The 23,049-nt window shown below is 40.4% G+C and overlaps 1 protein-coding gene across 3 annotated transcripts in view; it reads right to left on the bottom strand.

Moving 5' to 3' along the window:
- The window catches only part of agap3 (ArfGAP with GTPase domain, ankyrin repeat and PH domain 3), a 142,766-nt gene that overhangs the window by 6,786 nt on the left and 112,931 nt on the right, over positions 1 to 23,049 (bottom strand). For all 3 annotated transcript variants that reach the window (XM_061732485.1, XM_061732487.1, XM_061732484.1), the window contains exons 14-16: positions 13,126 to 13,280; positions 12,598 to 12,688; positions 10,296 to 10,518 (exon numbers count right to left, since the gene is read on the bottom strand). In XM_061732485.1, the coding sequence (XP_061588469.1) occupies positions 10,296 to 10,518; positions 12,598 to 12,688; positions 13,126 to 13,280 (469 nt within the window). The remainder of the gene's footprint in view (positions 1 to 10,295; positions 10,519 to 12,597; positions 12,689 to 13,125; positions 13,281 to 23,049) is intronic.

Here is a 23,049-nt window from a genome sequence, read left to right as displayed (position 1 = left end):
TTGATTCAAGATTTGTAGAGCTCACAGGTTTGCTGGGATCACTGCGGTGTCTCTATTTCTTTATGCATCAATATGTAAGAAATTCAAAAGCATAAATAGTTCAGTTTGTTAATAGTCTCCGACTGCTCTTCCTTTTTCTTTTCAGCTTTTCACCCACAAAGGTCCAACTCTACTATAGCAGGAATCCATAATGACTTTTACTTTATCTTACTTTAATTACTGATAGTAGGAATGGGAGAAAACAGAGCCTATTATCATCATAATAAACATGTCTCCAAAGTAACTTCAAGTTGTGTTAAGCAGTTTAACCCTTTCTATTTTTAGTGGTAGACTTTTTAATATCCCGTGGCATTGATTACAATTAAGACAGAACTACAGTCATGTCCAGTAACTACCACTACCTTCCAGGTGACAATCCTGTGACCTACGGCAGGTCCAGTGGCATTACACTGTATCTTGCAAGAATTTCTGAAATCACAGTTTTCTGAGATAATGATGCTTGTTTACTGATGTTGATTGGTCAGGGGAAGGCAGGTCAGATAACAGGACAATCCAGATGACCTGCCAGCTCCCTTTCAAACAGGTTAAAGTGATCAGTTTAATCTCTTTTTATTGGATTTCCGTTTAAAGGAGCATGAGGCTCCTTTTAAGAAATGAGACTCATTAGCGCCACCTTCGCCACGACGGCCGTCGGGGGTACTGCAGCCAACAGCGAAACCGGCACGGGAGAACTCGCATGCAGCGTCATGTGAAGTCACATCCGCAGCCCAGCGCGGGAAATTCCGGCCCGGAATTGCAGCACATTTTGCAGCACACAGCCTGTTCAAGGCAACGGAGAGATACACTAGAGGAATCATTCTTTTTGGTTTGGAACGCTTCATCTGACATTATTACTAGAAAACTTAAAACGTATACACATTTTTTTCATAAATCCTGCCTCAATCCTGCCTCATGCTCCTTTAAGAGTCTCCATGAAATCATTTACTATTAGTAAAATGACTTGTGTAAAGTGTGTATGATTTTTAAGAGTCTTGGATGTAGTAATACATTTGAAAAGAGACAACACTGTATATACATTTATCACCTGGCCTGCATAAAAGAAAAAACAGCCAAGTTCAGAGAAATGCAGCACTGGTCCCTCAGTGCAAATCAGCTTTTTCCCCAAGTCTGGCTCCTCATAAGACTTATACAAAATACCAAAGAAAGTAAACAATCAATAACAAAAGTTGATGATTATATGAAGTGTGACAGATGAGCCGCAGCACTTAGGCCCCGTTTATACGGAGCAAAAACGGAGGCGTTTTCATGCGTTTTGGCCGTTCGTTTACACCCCCAAGCCCCCAAAAACGATAATTTCTGAAAACTCCGGCCAAAGTGGAGATTTTCAAAAACTCCATTTTCACGTTTGCGTCTAAACAGAGGAAAACGGAGGAAAATGGAGGAAAACAGAGGAAAACGGAGATTTAAGCTTCAGAACGTCACATTATGCACCAGAAACTCACCAGCGTCATGTGTGCGACCTGTGCTTAGTTTGGCCACCGTCAATATTTTCTTGTATTTTACCTGTTTTATATTCTAAAGTCACACTTAAAAGTAACTCCACTTCTCTGTCACTCCAAACGAATTGACTCTCGTTCCGTCTTGGAAGTAAAGCCTGATTTATGGTCCCGCGTTAAATCGACGCAGAGCCTACGGCGTAGGGTACGCGGCGATGCGCGCCGTACGGTGTGCGTCGCCACATACCCTACGCCGTAGGCTCTGCGTTGGTGTAACGCGGAACCACAAATCAACCTTAACTGGAAGTTACACGTGTCATTTGTTGATGTTTTTCCAGGATTCTGATTGGCTGGCATGACATTAACAGCGTTTTCATGCCGGTCCGTGTAAACGAGGATATTTTTGAAAACGTAGAGGGGAAAATATCTGTTTTTGTAAATACCCGGCTACGTGTAAACGTGGCCTTAGACTCGCAACATTGCATAAAACTACCTCTTCAAAAGATATGACTTTTACTTTGAAGGCAAGCTTCCTGCTATTGACCTTTTCAATGTTCTTAGTTCAAGTTGGATAAGTGAAGAGGCTGACTCCCTTATGCATTTAACCTGCACTGGAAGTCTTCACTGAAAGTAGGTCAAGTCTATCTCCAGCATGAATACAGGTGGAGACCTGTATACATTTCTTCTAACCAGTGTGAAATCACCTGATAAATCCATCTCCATGACGCTATTTAAGCACAGCAGCCATTAGCAACAATAGTAAACAGCTCAATAATCGCCACTCATCTTTATCTCCTACATACACCTTAGCAGCCAGGTGTCAAGCCTGCCGACGTAGCACAGACAGCAACTCTCCTCAGACTGCCAGGCTCACTTCACAGAGCAGTCTGTCTTTCAGCAGGGAGCCTGGCACCTGACCTAAGTATCATGTACTTACGTAAAACAAGTGAAAGAAGGAGAGGACGGGCTTTATCAGCTCCCAACTAGATTGATTAAGTCCAAAAACACCACTTGAGGTTCATAAAGCAACTTAACTTGCATCTTAAAATAGGTTTAAAGCTGCTACACTGACATGCACGTGGGCACATTTTTGTTATGACCTCAGTAGAAAATGTGTAGGAGAAAGTCTTACAGCTGGCTGCACTATACAGAGACCTTCTCTTAAGAAAAGGGGTATTATGTGAACAACAATACAGCCCTAATAGCAGGCAATTGTAGTCACTCAAAGTTTTATGGTGTAAAACCTCCATCCTTCCCCATTCAGTTATTATGTGAGGACAAGCCTGTTAGCAAATCAATTGGGCTCAAAACCAGTGGATGGCACAGAGCAGGAAGGGGCCGTCCCACCCCCCCTCCACCAGTATTTCCGGGGGGAGACTTTAAAAACAAGCGTGATTTAGGATTTAGAACCGTCTGAAAACTGTAAATCCTACCGTAATCTGCACGGCAAAGCTCTACAACCTTTACAAAGACCCGAGTGTCGGCTAAAAAAGAAGAAAAAAGAAAAGAAAAAAAACAACAACCAGTAAGAGCTGTTGTCCAAAGTTTGTTTCAGAAAACTCGACCAAAATGAGATGTTGAGTCTGTAGAGCCCAGTGAATTGATATGAGCTAAATGAGGCAGAAAGTTAGCACCAAGATGTGAAACAAAAAGGCTGAGGAGAGCCATTAAGAGGACGTCAACATCTCAGAAAGGAGCACTGAGGACACTTAGCCTTCGCTAAAAAGAAGAAGAAAAAAAGGCTCTAAAGACCCGCAGGAAAAGGCCCCATTTGCTGCTGATGCTGAGCTTTAAATTCAACAAATTCACTGGACTTTCTAAAAGGTCGACCTGAGTTAAAAAAAAAAAAAAAGGAGGGGAAAAAAAAGGCAAATGCAGCCAAGCAGATATTTTTTTTTAAATCTCCCAACTGCTGCACACTTGAAAAACTGAATATAAAAAGGAAGTGATGTGGTAATCCCGCCTCTGTCTTTTGTGTGAGATAGAAAAACAATCCAAACAGAGGTAGGGTTTAGACAGTTAGGGGGGAAACTGAGATCCTTGAAAAGGACACTTCCTCACCACAGGAGGAAGAAAAATAAAATCAGCAGATTTAGCATGTCAAAGCATGGGACAGAGCAGGAGAGGAGACGGAGAGGGGAAAGGAGAGTGAATTTTCTCAGCATGGGGGGATATTTAGGAAATTGAACTGATGGGTACTGCTATACACACAAACACACAGGTTTCTAAGCTCAGACACCAATTTCCCCATCCAGGCTTGAGCACATACTTGCTCTGAATGTCTCTGTTGCTCAGGGGACAGAGGGGAGCTTTAAGTTCCCAATAAAAATGCCTGTACTACTTTCTTTCAATAAAAAAAAAAAAAAAAAAAAAAAAAAAAAAAAAAAAGGAGCAGCGTTTTAACTGCAAGTTCGCTACATCATTCAGTTATCTCACCACATGCTCATAATCTAACTTTCATTCACTTTGATGGAAATGAAATTCTGGGCAAACATCAAAACACTCCCTGAGTTTAAAGTGGAAATGGGATTCCTGTGTAAAGCTGGTGTCCCCTTTCATTTGCCTATGCAGAGCCTGCTGAGATAAAGGCACCCCTAACAGTAGAGAAAGGCCTCTTTTATAATTCTATTAGAGCTCTGTCCCTCCAGCTCTCTGTTGAGCAATGGATTCTGACCCTGACTTAATTAAGTGGCAAATGGCAGAATGATTCTCCTAAACCCAGCCCACGGAGTCAAAAACACATGACTGAATTCAAATAAAGAGGGACAAACAAGGATAATTAGTCAAGCCTGAAAGACAAAGGCGAACAGGAATTTATAGGAAGGGAAGGGAAACTGAGACGGAGGAGGTGGAGCCAGTGGGGATGAGCAACAGAATGACCAATGTGACTGTCTGCAATAAGGGTGCATTGGTCCATAGGAAGAGGAGGATGTCCGTCCCACCACTCGCCCATCTTTCAAACACTCACAGGGTCCTTCTGAACTATCAAAGCTTCCCCGGCTCCTCCTACTCCTCCACGAGCATCCATAGTCACTGTGGATACATCAAACAGATGCACTGAAGCGGGGGAATGGTGACGGTGGTGGAAGGGCAAGCGGTGGCGGTGGGGGTTTTTGGGGTTTCACCACTGTGAACAGACTTCACAGTGGGGGGTGGGCGACTTTTATGCGGCTGATTCCCATGCAGCCAGCGGCTTCACTTCCACAAACTGCAGGGAGGGAAGAGCAGAGAGCGAGGAAGAGGGACAGCAGCAGAAACACAGAGAGGGGGCTGAGAGGGGAATGACAGAGGGGCAAAAAAAAAAAAAAGAAAGTGCACAAAACAGGGAGAGAAAACTGGGCCCCAAAGCATCAAAGGTTGCTAAGGGCGAGAAATGAAGGAGCAACACAGTAAACGCCACAGCAAAAGTGCCAAATAAGGCCTCCCGTGGTCTGCTGGGTTACAGTGTAGATCTGCTTCAATCCGCTCCAACAACAACAGCTCCCAAAGAATGAAGCCACATATTTTTTTACGTGCGAAATAGATCCCATGTTCCTCTCGTCCAGAGCGTGGCCTTGAACAGATGACCAGAATTCAAAAGGTTGTTGAGCTCAATAGGGAGGCCAGTGGGAGAGCATCTGGGTGCTGTAGGCGAGCAGAGGGATGAGCTGAATATATTGTGACATTAATGAGGTTGTCAGACTCCTCATGATGGAGTGTCTGTGTTTGTGTGCCAGCAAGACTAACACCCTTAAACGCTCATGCTGTTAACCCCTGCTGAACCCTCGCTTCTCATACAAAGCTGAGGGGACGATTACGCACGGCCCGTTTAAGTGTCCAGCCTGCTTCGCAGAGTGCAAAATTTCATAAAAACTAATTGGAATTCTTCAGTCTTCAGGTCATCAGGCACAAGCTGTACTACAACATTTTTTACAATACTAAACGTAAGTTGTATCCTTAAAAGGGTCTCTGTGTAATTAAGCAGTCCTTGCTCTGTCCACTTTTGCCCCGAGACAAGGTGGTATGAGGGCAATTAGTGGCCGAGGTGGCACTTCTCCCACGCAGGCCTAATTACTGACCTGTGGGTTCCATTTGGAGGGAGAAGTGGAGAGGACATGGGAAGACCCAATCACTCATTTGTCTTAATTAATTACTCTCCCTCCACCGGGGCTCCTGGTAAGGCAAGCCATTCGTAAAAAATGTCTTCAGAGAGCCGGTGCTCCGGCACTACTAACCCCTGAGTAGCACAGACGTGTTGCTCTGTGTTTTTGGTGGAGGGGGCAGCGCGGTCAACTCTCAAAAACAAGTCTTGTGGCCACAGCGCTGATATTGTTAGCCACAAAAGAGACTGAGGGAGCAGAAGGGGTTAAAACAGGCAGCGGGGCCCGGTTTGGAGAGGTTAGCGGTGTGATTCATTTTTATTACCACGCACCCCCTGCAGGCGGCAGGAGCGGCAAATTATTTCTGAAACAAAGTGGAGGGCTCTCATCAGAGCTATTACCCGCCCGTGGCCGAGGGCGGCTCAGAGGCTGCAGAGGGTGACAGTGAGAGGCCCCCGTCAGTGAGGGATAGCCGTCCACATCCGTCCACGCTCCAGGACAACCCCCTACCCCCCAAAAAATGAGAACCGGTGTGCACCCGTGTGTTTCGTTTGGAGTGTGTGGGCTATAGGAAGGTAAGGATAATAGCTGGCTGTTGGACCTCTCCCACAGTATCTGTCAAAATAATCTGTAGCGTTTGCTATCGCAAACATGCCAAGCAATTAGAGGTGAACTGCAAAACACAAAGACTTCCAGGTGCTAATTAAAACAACAGCTCCCTTGCAGTATGCTGACAGCAGAGATCAGCCACAAAGCAGAGCTCCCACAAATTTATCAGAGCTAATTTAACTGTAGCCTGCTCCGATGTGAGCTCTGCTTTCTGTGGACGGACAAAACTTTATGGTGCAGCATTCTGAGAATGAGTTACAACACAGTTATTAACAATGTACAATATTCACATACATTCAGAAAGCATAATAAAATGATAGATTATGCATAAATACAACCGTTTTATAACATATTTTGTAATCCAGTCCTCATAATCTTAGTTATTTCATCTAAAAACAGGTGATCGTGTGACCTATTTATGTATATATCAACAAGAAATTGATCATTAGCAAACATTTTTGAAATGCTTTATCCCTCTTTTGATAGTTATTAAGAAAAAAATGAATTATAAACATAAACTTGACAAAAGAGGTCTACTATATATTAAGGCTTACCAGAATTTTGGAGTGTATAGAAACAGGTGATCAGGTCACAACAACACAAATACACACACACATTACATTACACAGCCTTCAATTATGACGCCTGCAATCATTCTGACATATACCATTAATTTCACTGCTGCGCTGATCTGCGTACGACAAATCTATATATCGTGCTCTTATGTCCCGAATATCACAAGCCAAACCAATCTTGTGGATGAATGCTTTTAAGTTAAATCTCAAAAATGCAAGAGGTAAAACTAGTGTTGCAGGAGACATTCAATCAGACACCAAGTTGATACCCAGGTAGTTACTGAATCGTTTAGATTAGGTGTCACTAATGTTTAGCGGGAGTCAGCAGCCATATACTGCCTGGCTGGGTGCCATCACAAAGCTGCTACATGTCAGCACTGTGACACAATTAAAATCCTTGCATATGTGCTGCGTTCACGTTAAGAAAATTGAGTATGAGAGAGACTCAGATTTAATGGCAGGGAGACAATAAATCCCCAAAATAACCAATTAGGTGGGTTGGAATTAGTTAATTCAACAATTTGAATTGAATTAACCTGCATCATCAGTGTCTATATGTTAAATTTAAACGCTTGTTTTTTCCCCCGTTAAAAGATTAGTTATCCTGCAAATAAGATTTATTGTTTGACAGTGAAAGCTAATGGAGATGTTGCTGCAGGATAACATCGGATTTTTAAGACAGTGAAGAACTTTCCCTCTCCAGGCGACGTAGGACTGACGGTGGCAGGGGGAGGAATCGGCATCAATAATCTTTCATCAGGTCCACAGTGGAGCACTTGAGCGCAGATACTGTACCATTCAATAAACAACTGTAGGCCATCATTCAGGTCCGAAGTGGCCGGAGAGCACGGGATTGATTCAAGAGGTACAATTTTCAACGACTGTTTGTTAGCAAACGATAAATGAGACAACACTTTTAGCGAACCGTTTCCGTTCACTGAACAGCTCTTCGTCACTGATGATTTTGTGTATTTAAGGTGTGCAATTAAGTGAGGCTCATTTGCTTTTTTATCAATCTCTGGAAGATATAAAATGCAGTGAGTTCTTTCTTATTTTTCTTGTATAGATCAAGGTCAAGAAAAAGAAACGACAATATTTCAATATGCATGGTTACATGTGTTAATGAGACTGTCCCCTGATGACATGATGGTAAATGATGAAGGCCCAAAACTATCTCCTTACAATCTTTATACAGGAATCTTTCTTTTCAGCTAAAATTAATTATATTTGTATTTCTTTTTACATGAAAAGTATACGATTATTTCGTGCCTGCAAACTCGTGTCATTTTTGCTGACATTCACCATTTTCAATCAAAATATCATTCACATAAGAGCATCTTTGCAATAACACGTCTTTGGTGGAATGCAAAACGTGCAATGTGGCTAATCTCTTCAGCAAACTATTTACTTAGCTACTTAACATCCAGCTGGAAAGCCTATTTTATTAGAGACTTGCCTCAAAACTAATGCTGGCATCTGTTCAAGTCTGGATAAGTAACTTCATGTAGCATGAAAAACTGCCTTCCGTTCACAGCATAGGCTGCATAAAACAATGGAAGAAGCATTCAGTCATGTGACCCATTGAAGAATTGAAACCAAAATGTTTTTTTTTTTTTTGTTGTTGTTGTTTTTTTTTTTAATCAGGCTGTAAATATGGTTATTTCTGCTCTCAAGTTAGAAATTTTAACATGTGAGTCAATGGAGATGGAGTAGCTTTTGTAGCACTCGTTAGAGGAACTGCAACGAATCTGATTGTGATTGACCGAAGACTCACGTGTGTGTGTGTGTGTGTGTGTGTGTGTGTGTTGGCTCCACCAAAGATGTTATCGTGAAGATGCTCTTCACTTGACTGACATTTTGATGCAAAACGGCCAACTTTGCCAAAAGCTACACAAGTTTATAGGTATACTATTTAGATTCTTTGTTTTGTTTTTCCCCTTTTGTGGAAATTGTGCTTGAAAACTGTAAATTGCATTTTGCAGTGGAAGTACTTCCACTGCAGAGATGTGTGGAAAACAAAGAGTGGCGCAAAACACCGTATGCAAGGACTAAGTTGCCAAAATTGCACTACCAAAGGATTCTTTACTCAGTTACTTTGGATCAAATACCAACCCAAATAATAAGAGTAGGAGGAGTCACCCTGGTATTTCTTTTAAGAAAAGTGCCTTTACAGGAAACATAATCTGAATAACGGCCAAAACATTAAATCAAAACATATTGCTAATTAGCCAATTTTCTGTACAAAAAAATTCCAAGATAAAATAAATCTCAACTTTCCCACAGTCTTACTTTTATGTTGTTTCTTCTACCCGAGCCTAGGAACTAATATGCATTTAATTTACCACAGATGCTACTACTGGTTGTGATCGCTCTATGTATTATCAGCACTGGATTACTACTTCATCTAAGGTGACATCTGTTAAAGTATTATTCAAGACCAAGAGCTTCCCCAGTATCTACTTCACAAATAAATATAACTAGACACAAGCAGGTCTGCTGCCTATAGAGCCGATATTAATGGGATGTTGTGTTACTGCTTGAACACATAAGCTCACAAAATACATCTAACAATGTGGCTGTATCTGCAGCAGCAAAGGGGACACAGCAGCTTATTCTCTCTATTCATTTGTCCTTACAAAGTTATGAAGCTATATTATAAGAGTAAGATACCACCAGCGAGAGCCTGCAGACAGTCTTTTCTGTGACAGATAGAGTTATGACCTGGCCCTGTGTGATGGATACGTGACAGGGTCGCTCAGGGCCTGAGGCTCTGGCTCTAAGGGCAGGGTTTAACCATCTCGGTGTGCTTAATTACCTGCGCTGCCACATAACAGGTCATTAGTCAGACTGGGATGGAAGGTCTCACCTGTCACCAAGAGATTAAAAAAAAAAAAAAAAACCTCCTCGGTACCTCAGAGGAACAGGATGAGGCAGAAAAGTATCATTTAAAAGATGCACATTGAAACCCTCCTTGTTAGAACGCAACAGGAATAAACTGGTTTCATAAAGTACGTTGAGAGACCTCCACGGTTTTGCCTTTAAACTGTGATTGACTCTAAACAAACCAGCAGTTTGGTAAAAGACACAGACTTTATTATCTTTTCTTGATTAGTACTTGCCTGTCAAGTGACAGCCATGACAAGTCAGAGCAATTATCAGGTAAGTGCAAAATGATTTCACGGATGCCACTCCTTCCATGAATTATTGTTTTACAGTGAGCAATAGACACAGGACAGCATGCTGTGGTGAAGATAACAGATACAATGAATCCAGATGCTGGTATAGCAGACACTGTGATCGGTGTCTACAGGACAAACTGATGCTCAGACATAAAATACTGTGTTTTTGGCTCAGTAGGCTGGCATTTATGGACCCCTGGTGCTCCTTATGGAGCATTTTGTGGTGTGAACCGCCACTACAGAGATGTGGGTAGCTAATAAATGGCAGCTAATGGAGAGGAGACAGTGCTGCCTTCTCATTCTATAATCTCTGTTTGCTTCATTAAGCAGCACCTTTATTTGCTGTGGAGCACTAACCTGGTGCTGTCGCTCCCTGGCTTGGTGTATCCCTCCAGAGCCCCCTCCCACACGCTGTTGGCCATCGCGTTGCCGATCGCGGTCATCACCATGCTGAGCTCCACCGGCCAGTCGTCCAGGTCCAGAGAACGCACGCGAGACAGGTGCGTGCCCAGGTTCCTGTGGATGCCCGAGCACTCGATGCACATCAAGGCACCCAGGTTCAAACTGGCCCAGTCTGGGTCTGCAGGAGAGACCGGAACAAATGGTTATAAACTACACAATCACTCTTCAGATTATTTGGCTGCTTTATTCAGATAACTTTTAATGGTGAAGTTGTCCAAATAAAACGAAAAGTTGACAAGGTGGGACTTAACAGAAGCCAAACAATAAATTGTATTCTCTTCATAACCACAGACACTTACATACCACTATATATTATATTATATGTTGAGAGGGATAGTTATAATTATGTAATATATGTTATATATTTATTATGTATGTAGCATATATATATATATATTTATAGGGATATTTATGTAGTTTATATAGTATATATTTATATATATTTATATAATGTTTGTATTTTCTATATATTGATATAATATTTATGTAATATTTATATTTTCTATATACTTATATGGATAATTATGTAGTAATAGGCATGTTTACGTAGTATTTATATAGACTATATTTATATGGATATTGTGTAGATATAATAATAGCAATAATGTAAATTCATAGTTCTAAAGGAGTAGGAACTAGGAAAAAGTTTTTACTACTTCCTACTCCTTTTTCAAACCTATGTGCATATGAAGATGTTACTGTTTATTTTTTATATACATGTTCAAAATAAATTCATTCATTCATTCATTCATTCATTCATTCATTCATTCATTCATTCATTGTCACTTATATCCTATAATAGTATTGTAAGCTCCATTATAGAATATACTATGGCTATCAAATTGAAGGTAGCAAGTACCTCGAGTACAGATTTACAGAATAAGATATTCCTCTATAGAGTCAAACAAGAACTGTATATCAAAATGCAAAAACAAACAACAAAAAAACGTGCAGAAACACCAACGGACCTGCTGTGCAAAGGCTGCAGTGCTCTACGGATGTAAATATGGAAATCATAAATTCAGCCAAAAGAGGATATGCTCTGCTTGTTGGGCATTCCTCTTTACCTTCAGTGCATCTTGTAGCTTCTTCTACTTTTGTTAAAGAGTCTTTATAGAGATCTCATATGGAAAGGCAAAAAATGAAACCCCTGAAATCTTTTGTTGGGTTATCTTTCTTCCTGCCCGACAAACGCTGAACTGCTACCGCACTACCTCCAACACTGGCTTATAGATGTCATCCAAGCATAATTTGATATGCAAGAACACTATTTTATTTATTCAATTACATTTTTATGAGACAAGATTTAAAAGAAGAATAAATATTACCATCTACACTGTTACAGTTCAGTGCAATGTTTTGAAATATGCGGTTGCCCTAAAACTGGAGTTGAAACTCAGTTGGCTGAAGGTGAATCATAGGTTATCTACCAGTTTATTATTATTTATTCGAAACATTATCCATAGCAGGCATCCCACTGCCTTCTCAAATCAGATTAGTTATAGTGCAGATGTTCATCATTACAGTACCAGAGCTTCAACTCAGCGTCAACTTACATTACCAAGACCAAGAACTAATTCAATGAAAAACACTGTTGTGTATAGAGCAATTTCATCATGGAACACTCTTCCTTTAAATATTTAGGAGAATTCCAAACAAGAAATCATTCAAAAAACATGTTAAGTCATTTTTTAGATTGGAGAGTTAATAGTGTTATGTTTTCATTTTGGGAACTGTGATTTATTCTTTTCTTTTTCTTCTTTTCTTCTCTTTTTAATTGCAATTTGATCTGTGTATGTTTTGTAACTGGAATTGTATGTTATTGTGTATTGTTGTTTATATTGTACTTTTTAAATAGGACCCCAGGAAGACTAGCCTGGCGTTTGTGCGTCGGCTAATGGGGATCCTTAATAAACCTAAACCTAAACCTAAACTGGAGTAAGTTTATAAAAGGTGACTTCTCGACTCACAGACTTACAGTTGCTCTGGAGACATTGGAAGAGGAGCTTCTTCACTGACCAACTACATTTGGTGCAACTGGTTGAAACAAAGCAATCAGATAATAATTCTGTATTCTGACTGGAGTTATATCAGCAGTATAGCTATAATGTTATAAATAAGTACACGGAGGACATTCTCTGTCATATATAGATTAGATGATGCTTAAAATTCAGCAGTTACACAGAGCTATACTCACTGGGTGCATCACAGTCCACACAGAAGCTGTTCCCTCTCACATTTCGTATGGACTGAATGGCCATTGCATCGCTTTGGCTGCCTAACCGAGACTGTGAGAAATGAAAAAGAAAAACAATAACAGGAACTAATTATTTCAGTGTGGAGTAAAGGAAGGCAAACATGGCTGCGACTCAAATGTTGGACAACGGGGAGGAGAAGATGGCTCTTCAATCTTGGAAGAAAGCTGAAGATATGAATATGAAAATGAGGTTGCGTCTCCTCGGCATACTGGCACAAGCCGTGTTCTGTCTGTGATGTGTGTCGGTTCTAATAAGAGATCCCCCACACGGTGGTGCACCTGTCTGACAACCACCCACATGTGACAGCTTGAAGTGGGTGCAGTGAGGGGGGGGAACTGGTGCAATACAGGTTAGAAAGAAGGGGCAAAAAGAGGAATACAAATGAAATAGCAGAACTGTAAGACAATGACAATGGTTAATTTCCTTTTTTTTTTTTTTTAGTCCTCATTTTTATTGACCTTAATTACCTTGTTCTTTATGCTCTCACAGGACTGGAGGCTGGCAAATATCTGGCTCTCTATTAGTTGAACCCACAGCTCCCTCTCTTCATATGTAGATGCTTCAAAGTTCCACGTCTGACCCGTCAAAGACACAATGATGAACTCGAAGGAATCTTCTTGCTCTGGAAAACAAACCAACACCATAAATTAGTGCTGCCATCCCACTGAAGGGTCACATACAAGCTGGAGCAACAGGAACTGTAGAGTAAGAGGGGGAAGACACAGCAAAGAGCCGCAGGCGAGGAGTCGAACCTTGCCATCTGTACGAGGATTGCAGCCTCCATGTAAGATTTGCCCCCTCAACCAAGTGAGCTATCTGACACCTCATTGGATGTTCTAATTAATTAATTATTGGAATCAATGGTTGGAATAATTTATTGGTAAAAAAAAAAAAAACAAGAAAAAAAAACAAGGGTAGAGTAATGAGAGAGGACACAGCAAAGTTAAGCCTGGCAACCTTTATCTGAAATTGTGTATAGATATACCATCTCAAAATCTTGACTGGTATATAACCGTGAAAGTGGACTTACAATTGCAAATTGTAATGTTAAGCCCTCAATGCAGTGTATACCTTGACTAATTTCCAGTTAAACTGGTAAAACTATCAGCAAAGTCAACCAGTTGACTAGCCAGATTACACTTGGTCAGCTGGACAATGTTAAAGAGACAAGAACAAGAATGAAGCTTTTCAGAAAGAGCAAGAAAAAAAGTGCTGCAGCAATGGACGGTGAGAATAACAACACATATTTAATTCAACATTAAAATATGCAAAACTTTATAGTGAAAAACCAAACTAATACAATGAATGCGTGGGCTCTTTAAGGTGTGGTTGGTTCCATTTCTCATATCTGGATACAAAACCTCCAAATTAAGGTGTTAACTTATCTAATATTCTATATCTATATATTGTAGTTTGCACATTTTGGTAATCCATTCCTTTTCCCGTAGTTTTTAGCTCATAAGTCCTATTTATACTTTAACACCGATATGCAGTCAGACTTATTATTTTGTATGTATAAGGGAGCTGATTCCTGTAGATCACAAGGTACAGGAAATGGTTTTATGTACTGTATGTGAACACAATGAATTAATTTAGTGAAGAACTCCTTGCTGTCACAACACATTTTCCATAACAAAATAAAATGAAAAGTATTATTTTATATTACTTCAGAGTTATGAGCTCATTCACACCCTCCCATGGTCACATTTATGACACTGGGCTTTACATGATCATTTACATGATCATACTGTGAGCAAAACCAACTTTGGCTGAATATATTTCACAACTTTTGTTTAAAATAAAAGCTTTTTGACTTCATTTGAAGACTTTCAGGTTTTTCTCTGCAATCATCTCAGTGAACACCTATAATAATAACACATTTTGAGTGTTGGTAAATTGAATAAAATGTGACCAGGGTTCATACATTAGATAGTCATTATTAGGTGAAAATGTATACTTATCTTTCAATGTTAAATTATAACCTTTTCACTTTGACAATATGAAAAAAAAAAACCTTGATAAATTGTGCTTACTTTGAACACTGATACTTTGTGTTTAACTGCGATTCATGAAAACGTCACCTGACATTTCCAGTGAAGAGGCCTGACACAACATATGCTCCAACACATGCTGCAATGCCTCTGCAGTTCAGGAGCTCATTCATTAACTCAGTACAGTACAATGTGGCTCATGTAACGTCTCTGGTCTCTGCACATGCTTCAGCTCATTGCCAAATGATTTGTAATTACCTAATTATGTCTATACAAATAGTCATCTCATTTGCATCATTTGCATAAACCATGTTCAGAGGACTGGAGGCAAATAGACACAAGAGGAATGTGTTTTCTTGTGCAGGAAAACATTTCTGCTTATGCATTATTTGGGATGTGTTTAAACTCACCTAACTGTTATAAAAAACAAATAAAGACAAAATGTGAAAAAAGCTTTACATTTTTCATTGCACAACTAACCTGTTCTGCAAACTATTCCAATAATCGGTTATAAGAGAAGATGTTTGTTTTGAAATGAATTCTCTTATGACCTTAAGATTGCCAGACAAATCATCCAATTAAGCACATTACTACTTTTATATTTACAATCAATTCAACCTCCTTGCTGTGAGACACGGTTGCATGCTGTTAAATGACAGATGTGCGATGGACGCCTCTAATGTTGCAATCTCTGTGCTGCAGCAGAGGATCATCTCTTCAGGGAGAAAGCAATAATCCAATTAGCTTGACACCGACTTCAATTATCTGATTTAGTTTGTGGAATCGACTCCAGGTCACAGAGAATCAATAAAGACTTGGAAGCCTCTTTATTTAGACTCGCAGCGAAAAATGTCTCTGTGTGGGTGCAAGATTTTTAAAGCGCCGCTGGAACTACAGTAGAAGAATTTGACTCAATCAAAATGGTCAACATTGAGGAAGTTAAAGGTGAGAGATCATTTTTTTTTTTAATCGGAAAGTAAACAAAAAGATTAATTGTGATACACATAATTGAATTCCATTTTTTTTCTTTTTCTTGTCCTGTATACCTTCAAGGAAAAATATCTAATGCATTACCGTCGAACGTGTAATTGCAAATGTTGTTGTGCTTGTGCTCTCATCGTTTTAAAAACCTGAACAAAGCTAATTATTCTGTTGACTGCCCAGGCAATAAATTGGAGGCATTAAAACACTTTCATTATGGAGATTAAAAAAGCAACGGATGGCTGCCCTCTTAAACTGATGAGTGTACAGGAGAGAAAAAAAAAAGTCCTGTTCTCCACGCATAGAAATGCACATGTAAAACATACTAAAACCAGTGCAGAAATGGAGGACCACGTCCAGAAAGAATCTCTAACTTACCCATATTGCTCCTGCATACTGAAGTATTCAGTGTCATCCACAATGCAGAAATGGTTAAAAACTGTGAATCTAAGCAAGTGTCAAAGCTATTAATGCTATCTTACAGGCACCTGCGATGATGAGTTTGCAAATGTGCCATTAGTGCTTCTCCTATCACTCACTTGCTACGGTTAGCACATGACTATCTGAGGAGCGATCACCCTGTCACATTAGCATAAGCATTAACCTCTTGACCACATCTACACGAGCCTGCGATCAACAAGTTCTTGCCAATTAGAAATAAATTAACAGAGCTCTGGCAGTGGGTGGACAAGGAAGAACACAATTTAAAGCCAATGGAGGCGCCAACTGTGAAGAATGAGCAAAAAATAAGTTTCCTTAATTAACATGGCATAATAAAAAGGAAATTACAGCGTAATGGCCATAGAGCTACAAAGAGGAAGGAAAAGATTAAGATATGCATCTCTATCCAACACTTACATGGATCATAAAACTGTTTGGAAGCCTCTCAGTTGAACATGTTCATCTGGTTCTTGCAGCTAGAGCATAATTGTAAAGTTTTCTTCATTTTCAATTTTATTTTAAGTAATATCAGATTGTTTTTAGGGAAGTTTTTGTCGAGCTCTTGAGGGATCCTGTCCCTACTGTTAAAAAAAAAATAAAAATGACTTTGGACTCCTGTCCCGATTGCCTCTTGTGACAGACATTGCCTTACGGCCCGATGCTACACATTGACAGGGCTGAAACAAGCTTGCAACGCTACAGTGAACATCAGCGGCGACTAAGAGACTCAAGAAAGTAATGACAAAAGAGAAAACGAGGGAACGACCAAGCAAGAGACCAAACAAGAGGAAACACAAGCAAGCATTGTAAAAGCAGCTTAAACTCCGAAAAAGCTCTTTTGTGTTTTAAAAGCCCATAAGACAGATTGAGCTCATTCAAACACTGTTGAGTTCTAACAAGAACCAGGAAAACTGAGCACATCACCCCTGTTCTGAAATCTTTACACCGGCTGCCAGTGACCTAGAGAATAGATGTTAAAGTTTCGCTGTGAGTTTACAGACCTATCAATAACATGGGGCAACATCTCCAGACTCCTTGTAGAATATAAACCAAGTAGTGACAGTTTCGGGGAGCAGTGAGCTGGTAGACCCTCGAGTTAGAAACAACATGCATTCATCTACAATCCTGCACACAGATGGAATAAACTTCCTGTCGATGCCAAACATGTTCCAAATTTAGCCACTTTTAAAATTAAACTGAGCACGCCGCTGTTGTCCCGTGCCTTTGTTAAATGCAATTGTCTGCTGCACCTGTAACTATACTATGTTTTATCATATCTGTTTATAGCTTTGCTTTACTGCTTTGTGTCTAAATCTATTTTATTGATGGTTTTAGGAAGGATTTTTTTGAATGTTCTTATGAACTTAATGAATTTTTTATTTTCTTGCCACTGTAAAAAAAACTCCACATTGTGTATGAATGCTTTACAAATAAAGTTTCCTTGCGGTAAAGATCCCATGACCCCATTTAATTACTGTGAGAGCCTTTGGAGGAACCTGGTCACACAGGATGGAAACAATCTTGCAGTATAGGAAACAGTTTAAAAACCTCCTCAAATAAGAGCATAATACAACATCGTGCATTGACGATAATGCTCCAATGATGTGGGAAATACGACGATGGAAATAAGCAGACCAATCACATTTGCAGAGGTCCACATAAATCTGACATGTTACTGTACATTTCTTGGGGAGCTGCATGTCAGAGGTTACAATGCAGATACGGATGAACAATGTCCCCAGCTACGCCGGACAATTGTCGTCAACTCGATGTAAAAGCATCACCTATTAGATCTTTGGTGTGAACTCGGATTAGAGTTCTGCTGATAATGTTTAGGATTAGGTGTTACGGCTTGAATTAAGTTGTGTGATATTTGTGGAAGTAATGTCCTAATATGGATAGCTGACAATTATTAATAAGCAGAATAATTTAATTGTTAAGGAGCCGAGTACACCTCTCCCCACTGGACAGTCGCCAAGCGAAGGTGTTTGTTTGACCTCAAAACCAAAGTGGAACCTGAAAAAAGCAGCGGCTGACCTGAGGACGGTGATTCCTCTTTTTGCCGTGGAAGTGCAGCAGATGCACCGCGGAGGACCTGCGGACCAGATTAGCACCTCAGGGGTTTGGTGCTGAGCCCAGCTGTGCTGTCTACGCACCAGACTACAGCACACCCTCTGCTTAGTCAAACCCTCTTAAAGGCTTCTCTGATGAACCCTTTGAAAGGAATTAAATAGCTCTTCACCTTGAGGACTCTGTGTTTGATCCATTTGCGTGAACGCTTGGTGAAATGAAAGTGCAGAGGTGCACTGGGTGAGCGATTGTTTTTGTGTGTAAGGGCGCGTTGTGTTGTCTCGTATGCATGCGTCAGGCAGTCACTTAAAGAAGTGCTTGCCGTTCCTGTGAATTAACGAGCAGTTGGGAAGAACAGGCCAAGGCGGTGCCATCTGTAAATGTCACAGGCACTGCTTGCTCATTTTACACATCATTAAAGCCAATATTCCTAACCTGTATCAGAGCAATCAGGAGCAGGCCATTACTGCGACAGGGGCCCCAGGGGAACCACGACCAAACTCGGAGAGAAAAGAGCAGTGAGAAAAGAGAGAAAGAGCACACTATCTATCTGACACACATATACACGCACTCCTGCACACTTCTACACGCACACGCTCAAACAAGCAAGGAGCACACCTTCCAATGACGAACAAACACATGAAATCAGCACCAGTATCGCTACCCTAATAGCAAGCTCATTTAACAACTGAGCACAATGAAAACAGGACCAATTTTACAAGTATCTGTGGGCAGTGTGTATAGAGCCCAAATGAGAATCTTGTTATTCCTTTTCGTTCATACCGTGGCATTCGGAAAGCTAAGCCATTACAACAGTGGAGGCTCCAGGGACAGCTTTCGGAAATGAGAGCGAGTCTGGGAGTGACAAAACAAAGTATTGAGATAAACACCCACCATTAGCACAGGCAGTTAAACCTCCATTTCCTAATCCTCAGCTGGACTCCAGAGGATTTTAACCCTTGGTTTACTACGGTGCAGGACAATAGGATACTGGATTAGTCTGGATTCTGGATGTAAACTGAGCATTATCGTTTGACTGTTTTTAAAATATGCAGATTTTTGAGATGTTGCTTAAAACCCTGCTCAGCATCATATGCTATATATATGTATTAACTTTCACAAGTAATAACTTTTGCTGATTTGAGGGTTCCAATATCTCCCAAAGGGATTTAAAGGTCTCGTCACCTGATCACAGCAGTCTCGTCATCTTAACAGAGTTTTCTCTGTAATATTATTCTCTAATATTACATATTTCTAAATCATAAAATGCCAACTAGTTTGCATTTATATGATGATAAGTGTTATTTCTAAATAACTGAACTCTTCTCACACAGTCTTTCACCTCCTCCTAACCTTCAATGACATCAATATTCTGCTTCTGTTTATCAGATTTGTGCTTAATCTGTTACAATAATTTGCTGTCTGAGGACAGACGCTGTTTACTTTAGAGTTCAGTTTCTTGAAACATAAAAAAAGTATTTTCACATGCTCCTGTAATTGAATTTAAAGTCAATAGAGTGTGAAAACACTCAATTGAGTTTATCAGCAATCAGTTCAAACCCAGAATGAAACGACTTGATTTGTTAAAACTGATTAACAGATCTGTTCTAGCACTTTAAATTGTCAAATAAAATAAGAAAAACCCGTGACTGCTTTGTCTCAAACAAAATTTTTGCAGCCATTACTGAAGTCATTACAGATTATACAGAGTGGATGTGCCTTAATTGAAATACTTCTTTTTTTAGGTCTCCTATGAAGAAAACTTCACTGTGTTCACCAACAGAAAAGAAAGTAGGCTTTTGTAATAGCTTACTGCAAACAAGATCTCACAAGAATGATAAACAAACTTATAACTACAATATTTGTCACTTTTTTCCTATGATAAAAGGTAAAGATAGTTGTCAATCGCCATTTGAATAGGCAGAGACACTAAATACGTTTACATGCAGTCAATAACCCTTTTCTAACCGGAATATTAGCAATAACCCGGTTTTGCACGGCCATGTAAACACCAATAACCCCTTTGAATAACCGGAATTTGCTCATATTCGGGTTTTTAAAAACCCGAATATGACCCCTGGGTTATATTTGGTCATGTATACGCCTAGCGGGATATCACGATCAAAAGGAACATGAATTTGTTTTCTGCGCATGCTCTTTTCGCAAGGAATCTTGGTATTTTGAGTCCAGGACGTATTTATAAACACGGAGAAAGAGCAAGGCCACGTGACACTTTTGGAGTGAGGAGGAGACTAATCACTTCATAAATGTAATGAAGGATATGAACATTTTGGCATTTGTAGACGGTAGAAAGTACCTGGATAGCGAGATTTACAAAAAGGTGAGCGAAAAGTTGCACGAAGCAGCGTTTGTACGAACGCCAGACCAGATCAAGCACCGCTGGAAGACGCTGAAAAAGGCGAAATACAGGGCCGAGAAACGACTTGTACTGGGCTGTTCATTATCCGCCGTGCTGCTGTTGTTGTTGTTGTTGTTTTGAATTTGGATACAGGAAGACGAAGCGGAAATGAGGGGAATTGCATCATGACGTTCTCTGTGCGTCACTGGTTTGATGGAGATCCCAAATGATTAATTACGATGTATACAGGGATAAACCCTGTTTGCTCACGCATGGAAACAGATTATTCCCAATGTTTCAGTAACCGGAATATTGACCGTAACCCGAATTTTGACTGCATGTAAACGTAGTCATTGTGATTCTTCCCTGATAAATGAGCTATCCCTCTCTGAGTGTTTTAACAGTTTTGATCCCAAATTAGAGGCTACTGCTCATTTCCATTTTCTTTTTTTTTGTCTTTATTTGCTGAGATCAACATGGAGTAAGGGGTGATTCAAAATCTTTTATAAATATCTAAAAGCACCTCAGATTCTAGTTGTTGGATGAGGAATACCACAGCTGGAGCCTGGAGTTAGGGCGTGGCGACAGGCGTGTTGGCATCAGGAGGTCAGACCTCTGCCACTGGGGTTCAGTTGTGTACAGCCCCAATGAGCAACTTTAGACCACCCTGCTGTGGACCCGCCAACTACCATAAGGGTCTGGTGCTTTGTGGTTGGACGAAGGTCTGAAAAGGCCTTGGCGTGCAGCAGTGACGTGCGGTGAGATTCATGGATGGTGAGGCACTTACTTCATCAGTCAGATTTACAAGCATATGAACCCTCTAGAGCAACTTATTCACCATTTGAATGGCAGCAGTTAACTGGTTATGTTTAAAACCTCATCGTCATTCACATACAAATGCTTTACACATACAAACTGTAGCGCACAAAAAGCACATTTAAAGTTATTATGGTCTTACCTTTAATAATATTTTAATAATTTTTAATAATATTTAATATTATAAATGAAGTCCATGCGCTGCTCCTTCTTATTCTGCAGCCAATGAGTCGCAAGAAGAATCCCTGAGCTCACTAGTGCCCCCTACCGTAAGGCAGGAGATGTGCGTGCCTCACCCCGTGCCTCTTTTCAGCCGTTTTATGATTGCGCCGGCACAAGAAACACATTACACAGTACACACATATAGTTGCTGTTCATTATATAAATCAGCTTAACTATGGAAACTTATTTCATATAGCCAAGTGATAGAAAATTTTAAGAGTGACATACAAAGAGACAGCGATCTGGTCTCACTACATAGCATGGCAGCACAGTTAGCCGAGTCATTGCGGAATCCATGGTGAGGCTCAGCGGGGTGCTGCCTCACCGCCCGCATCTTCTCAGCATTTGAACGGCAAATGTGAAAATTCGGCGATTTTGAAGAAAAAATTATCTAAAAATGGTGAGGTTAAATGGAAATTTACTTTATAGTACAAATCAATTGATAAATTGATTTGTAAATCGAAAAAAAAATAGTTTTTTTTCATTTTACATTTCTTTCTTTCCATGATGGCAGGTGAGGCACAGCCTCCCCTGCCTCCCCTGACCGCACGTCACTGGCATGCAGTCCCTAGCAGCTGAAACCGACAATAGGGACATGTCACACCACCTCCTTTCTTCAGTGATGTTCCTACACTGGTGTGCAAGGAGCCCAAGCTTGTGCGGGACTTTGAGAGATACCAACAGGTTTACCTAGAGGCATGGCACCGGTTCTGACAAGTTCTTCCATTTTTTTTTTTTTAATGAATGCCTTTTATTGTCATTAAAAATGTACAACAAAATTGTAGAGCTTCTCCTATGCTCAGTGCAAAACAATGATAAGGTAAGGTAAAAACAAGTAAGTAAAAAGTGCAGATATGCAAAATAATACTATAAGAATAAAAAGTATAGACGTTTGGGTTTTGGGCTATTTTCATTGATATATCTGGGCAACAGTGCACGGAGGTTGGGCACAGTGACTCTGGAATGGCAAGCTGGGTTGGTAGCCCCCTTTTTTAAACAATAGGTATCAAATACAGTGTTTCAACAACAGTGAACACATTTGAGTCCACCTGAAAAGAAGATTCCAGTTGACAGTAAAATCTTCGATTCAGGTAGAGTAATTTGGTTTTAGTCCTGGTTGTGTCCAGCTCTTTACCCTTGCATGTACACTGGAGGATCTGTGGGGGTTTTCCAAGCTACAGTAGGCTTCATGTGTTTGTATAATTGGACGAGTCTCATTTTCCTTGTGGGGTGTCCGGTGCGATGCTTGAGGGAGAGCTTTGTTCACATCGTCAATAACCTTTATTACAGAATTTTCTATGTACAGCATGTTAATGGAAAATCCTCTTTTTTCTGTTTTTGTGCAGATGACGTGGCCTTCTTGGCTTCATCCAATAATGTACAGTCAGTTGCATGGTCTGCAGATTAAGCAGCTGGGATGAGAATTAGCACTTCCAAGTTTAGTGCTCAGTGACAAAAGAGTGGATTTCCCTCTCTGGGTTAGGAATAAGTTGCTGCCTGAAGTGGGGGCA

Source organism: Cololabis saira, chromosome 10, assembly GCF_033807715.1.
Source record: "Cololabis saira isolate AMF1-May2022 chromosome 10, fColSai1.1, whole genome shotgun sequence".
NCBI lineage: Eukaryota > Metazoa > Chordata > Actinopteri > Beloniformes > Belonidae > Cololabis > Cololabis saira.
Note: the sequence above shows the minus strand (reverse complement) of the source record. Positions and strands in the feature narration are given on the sequence as shown.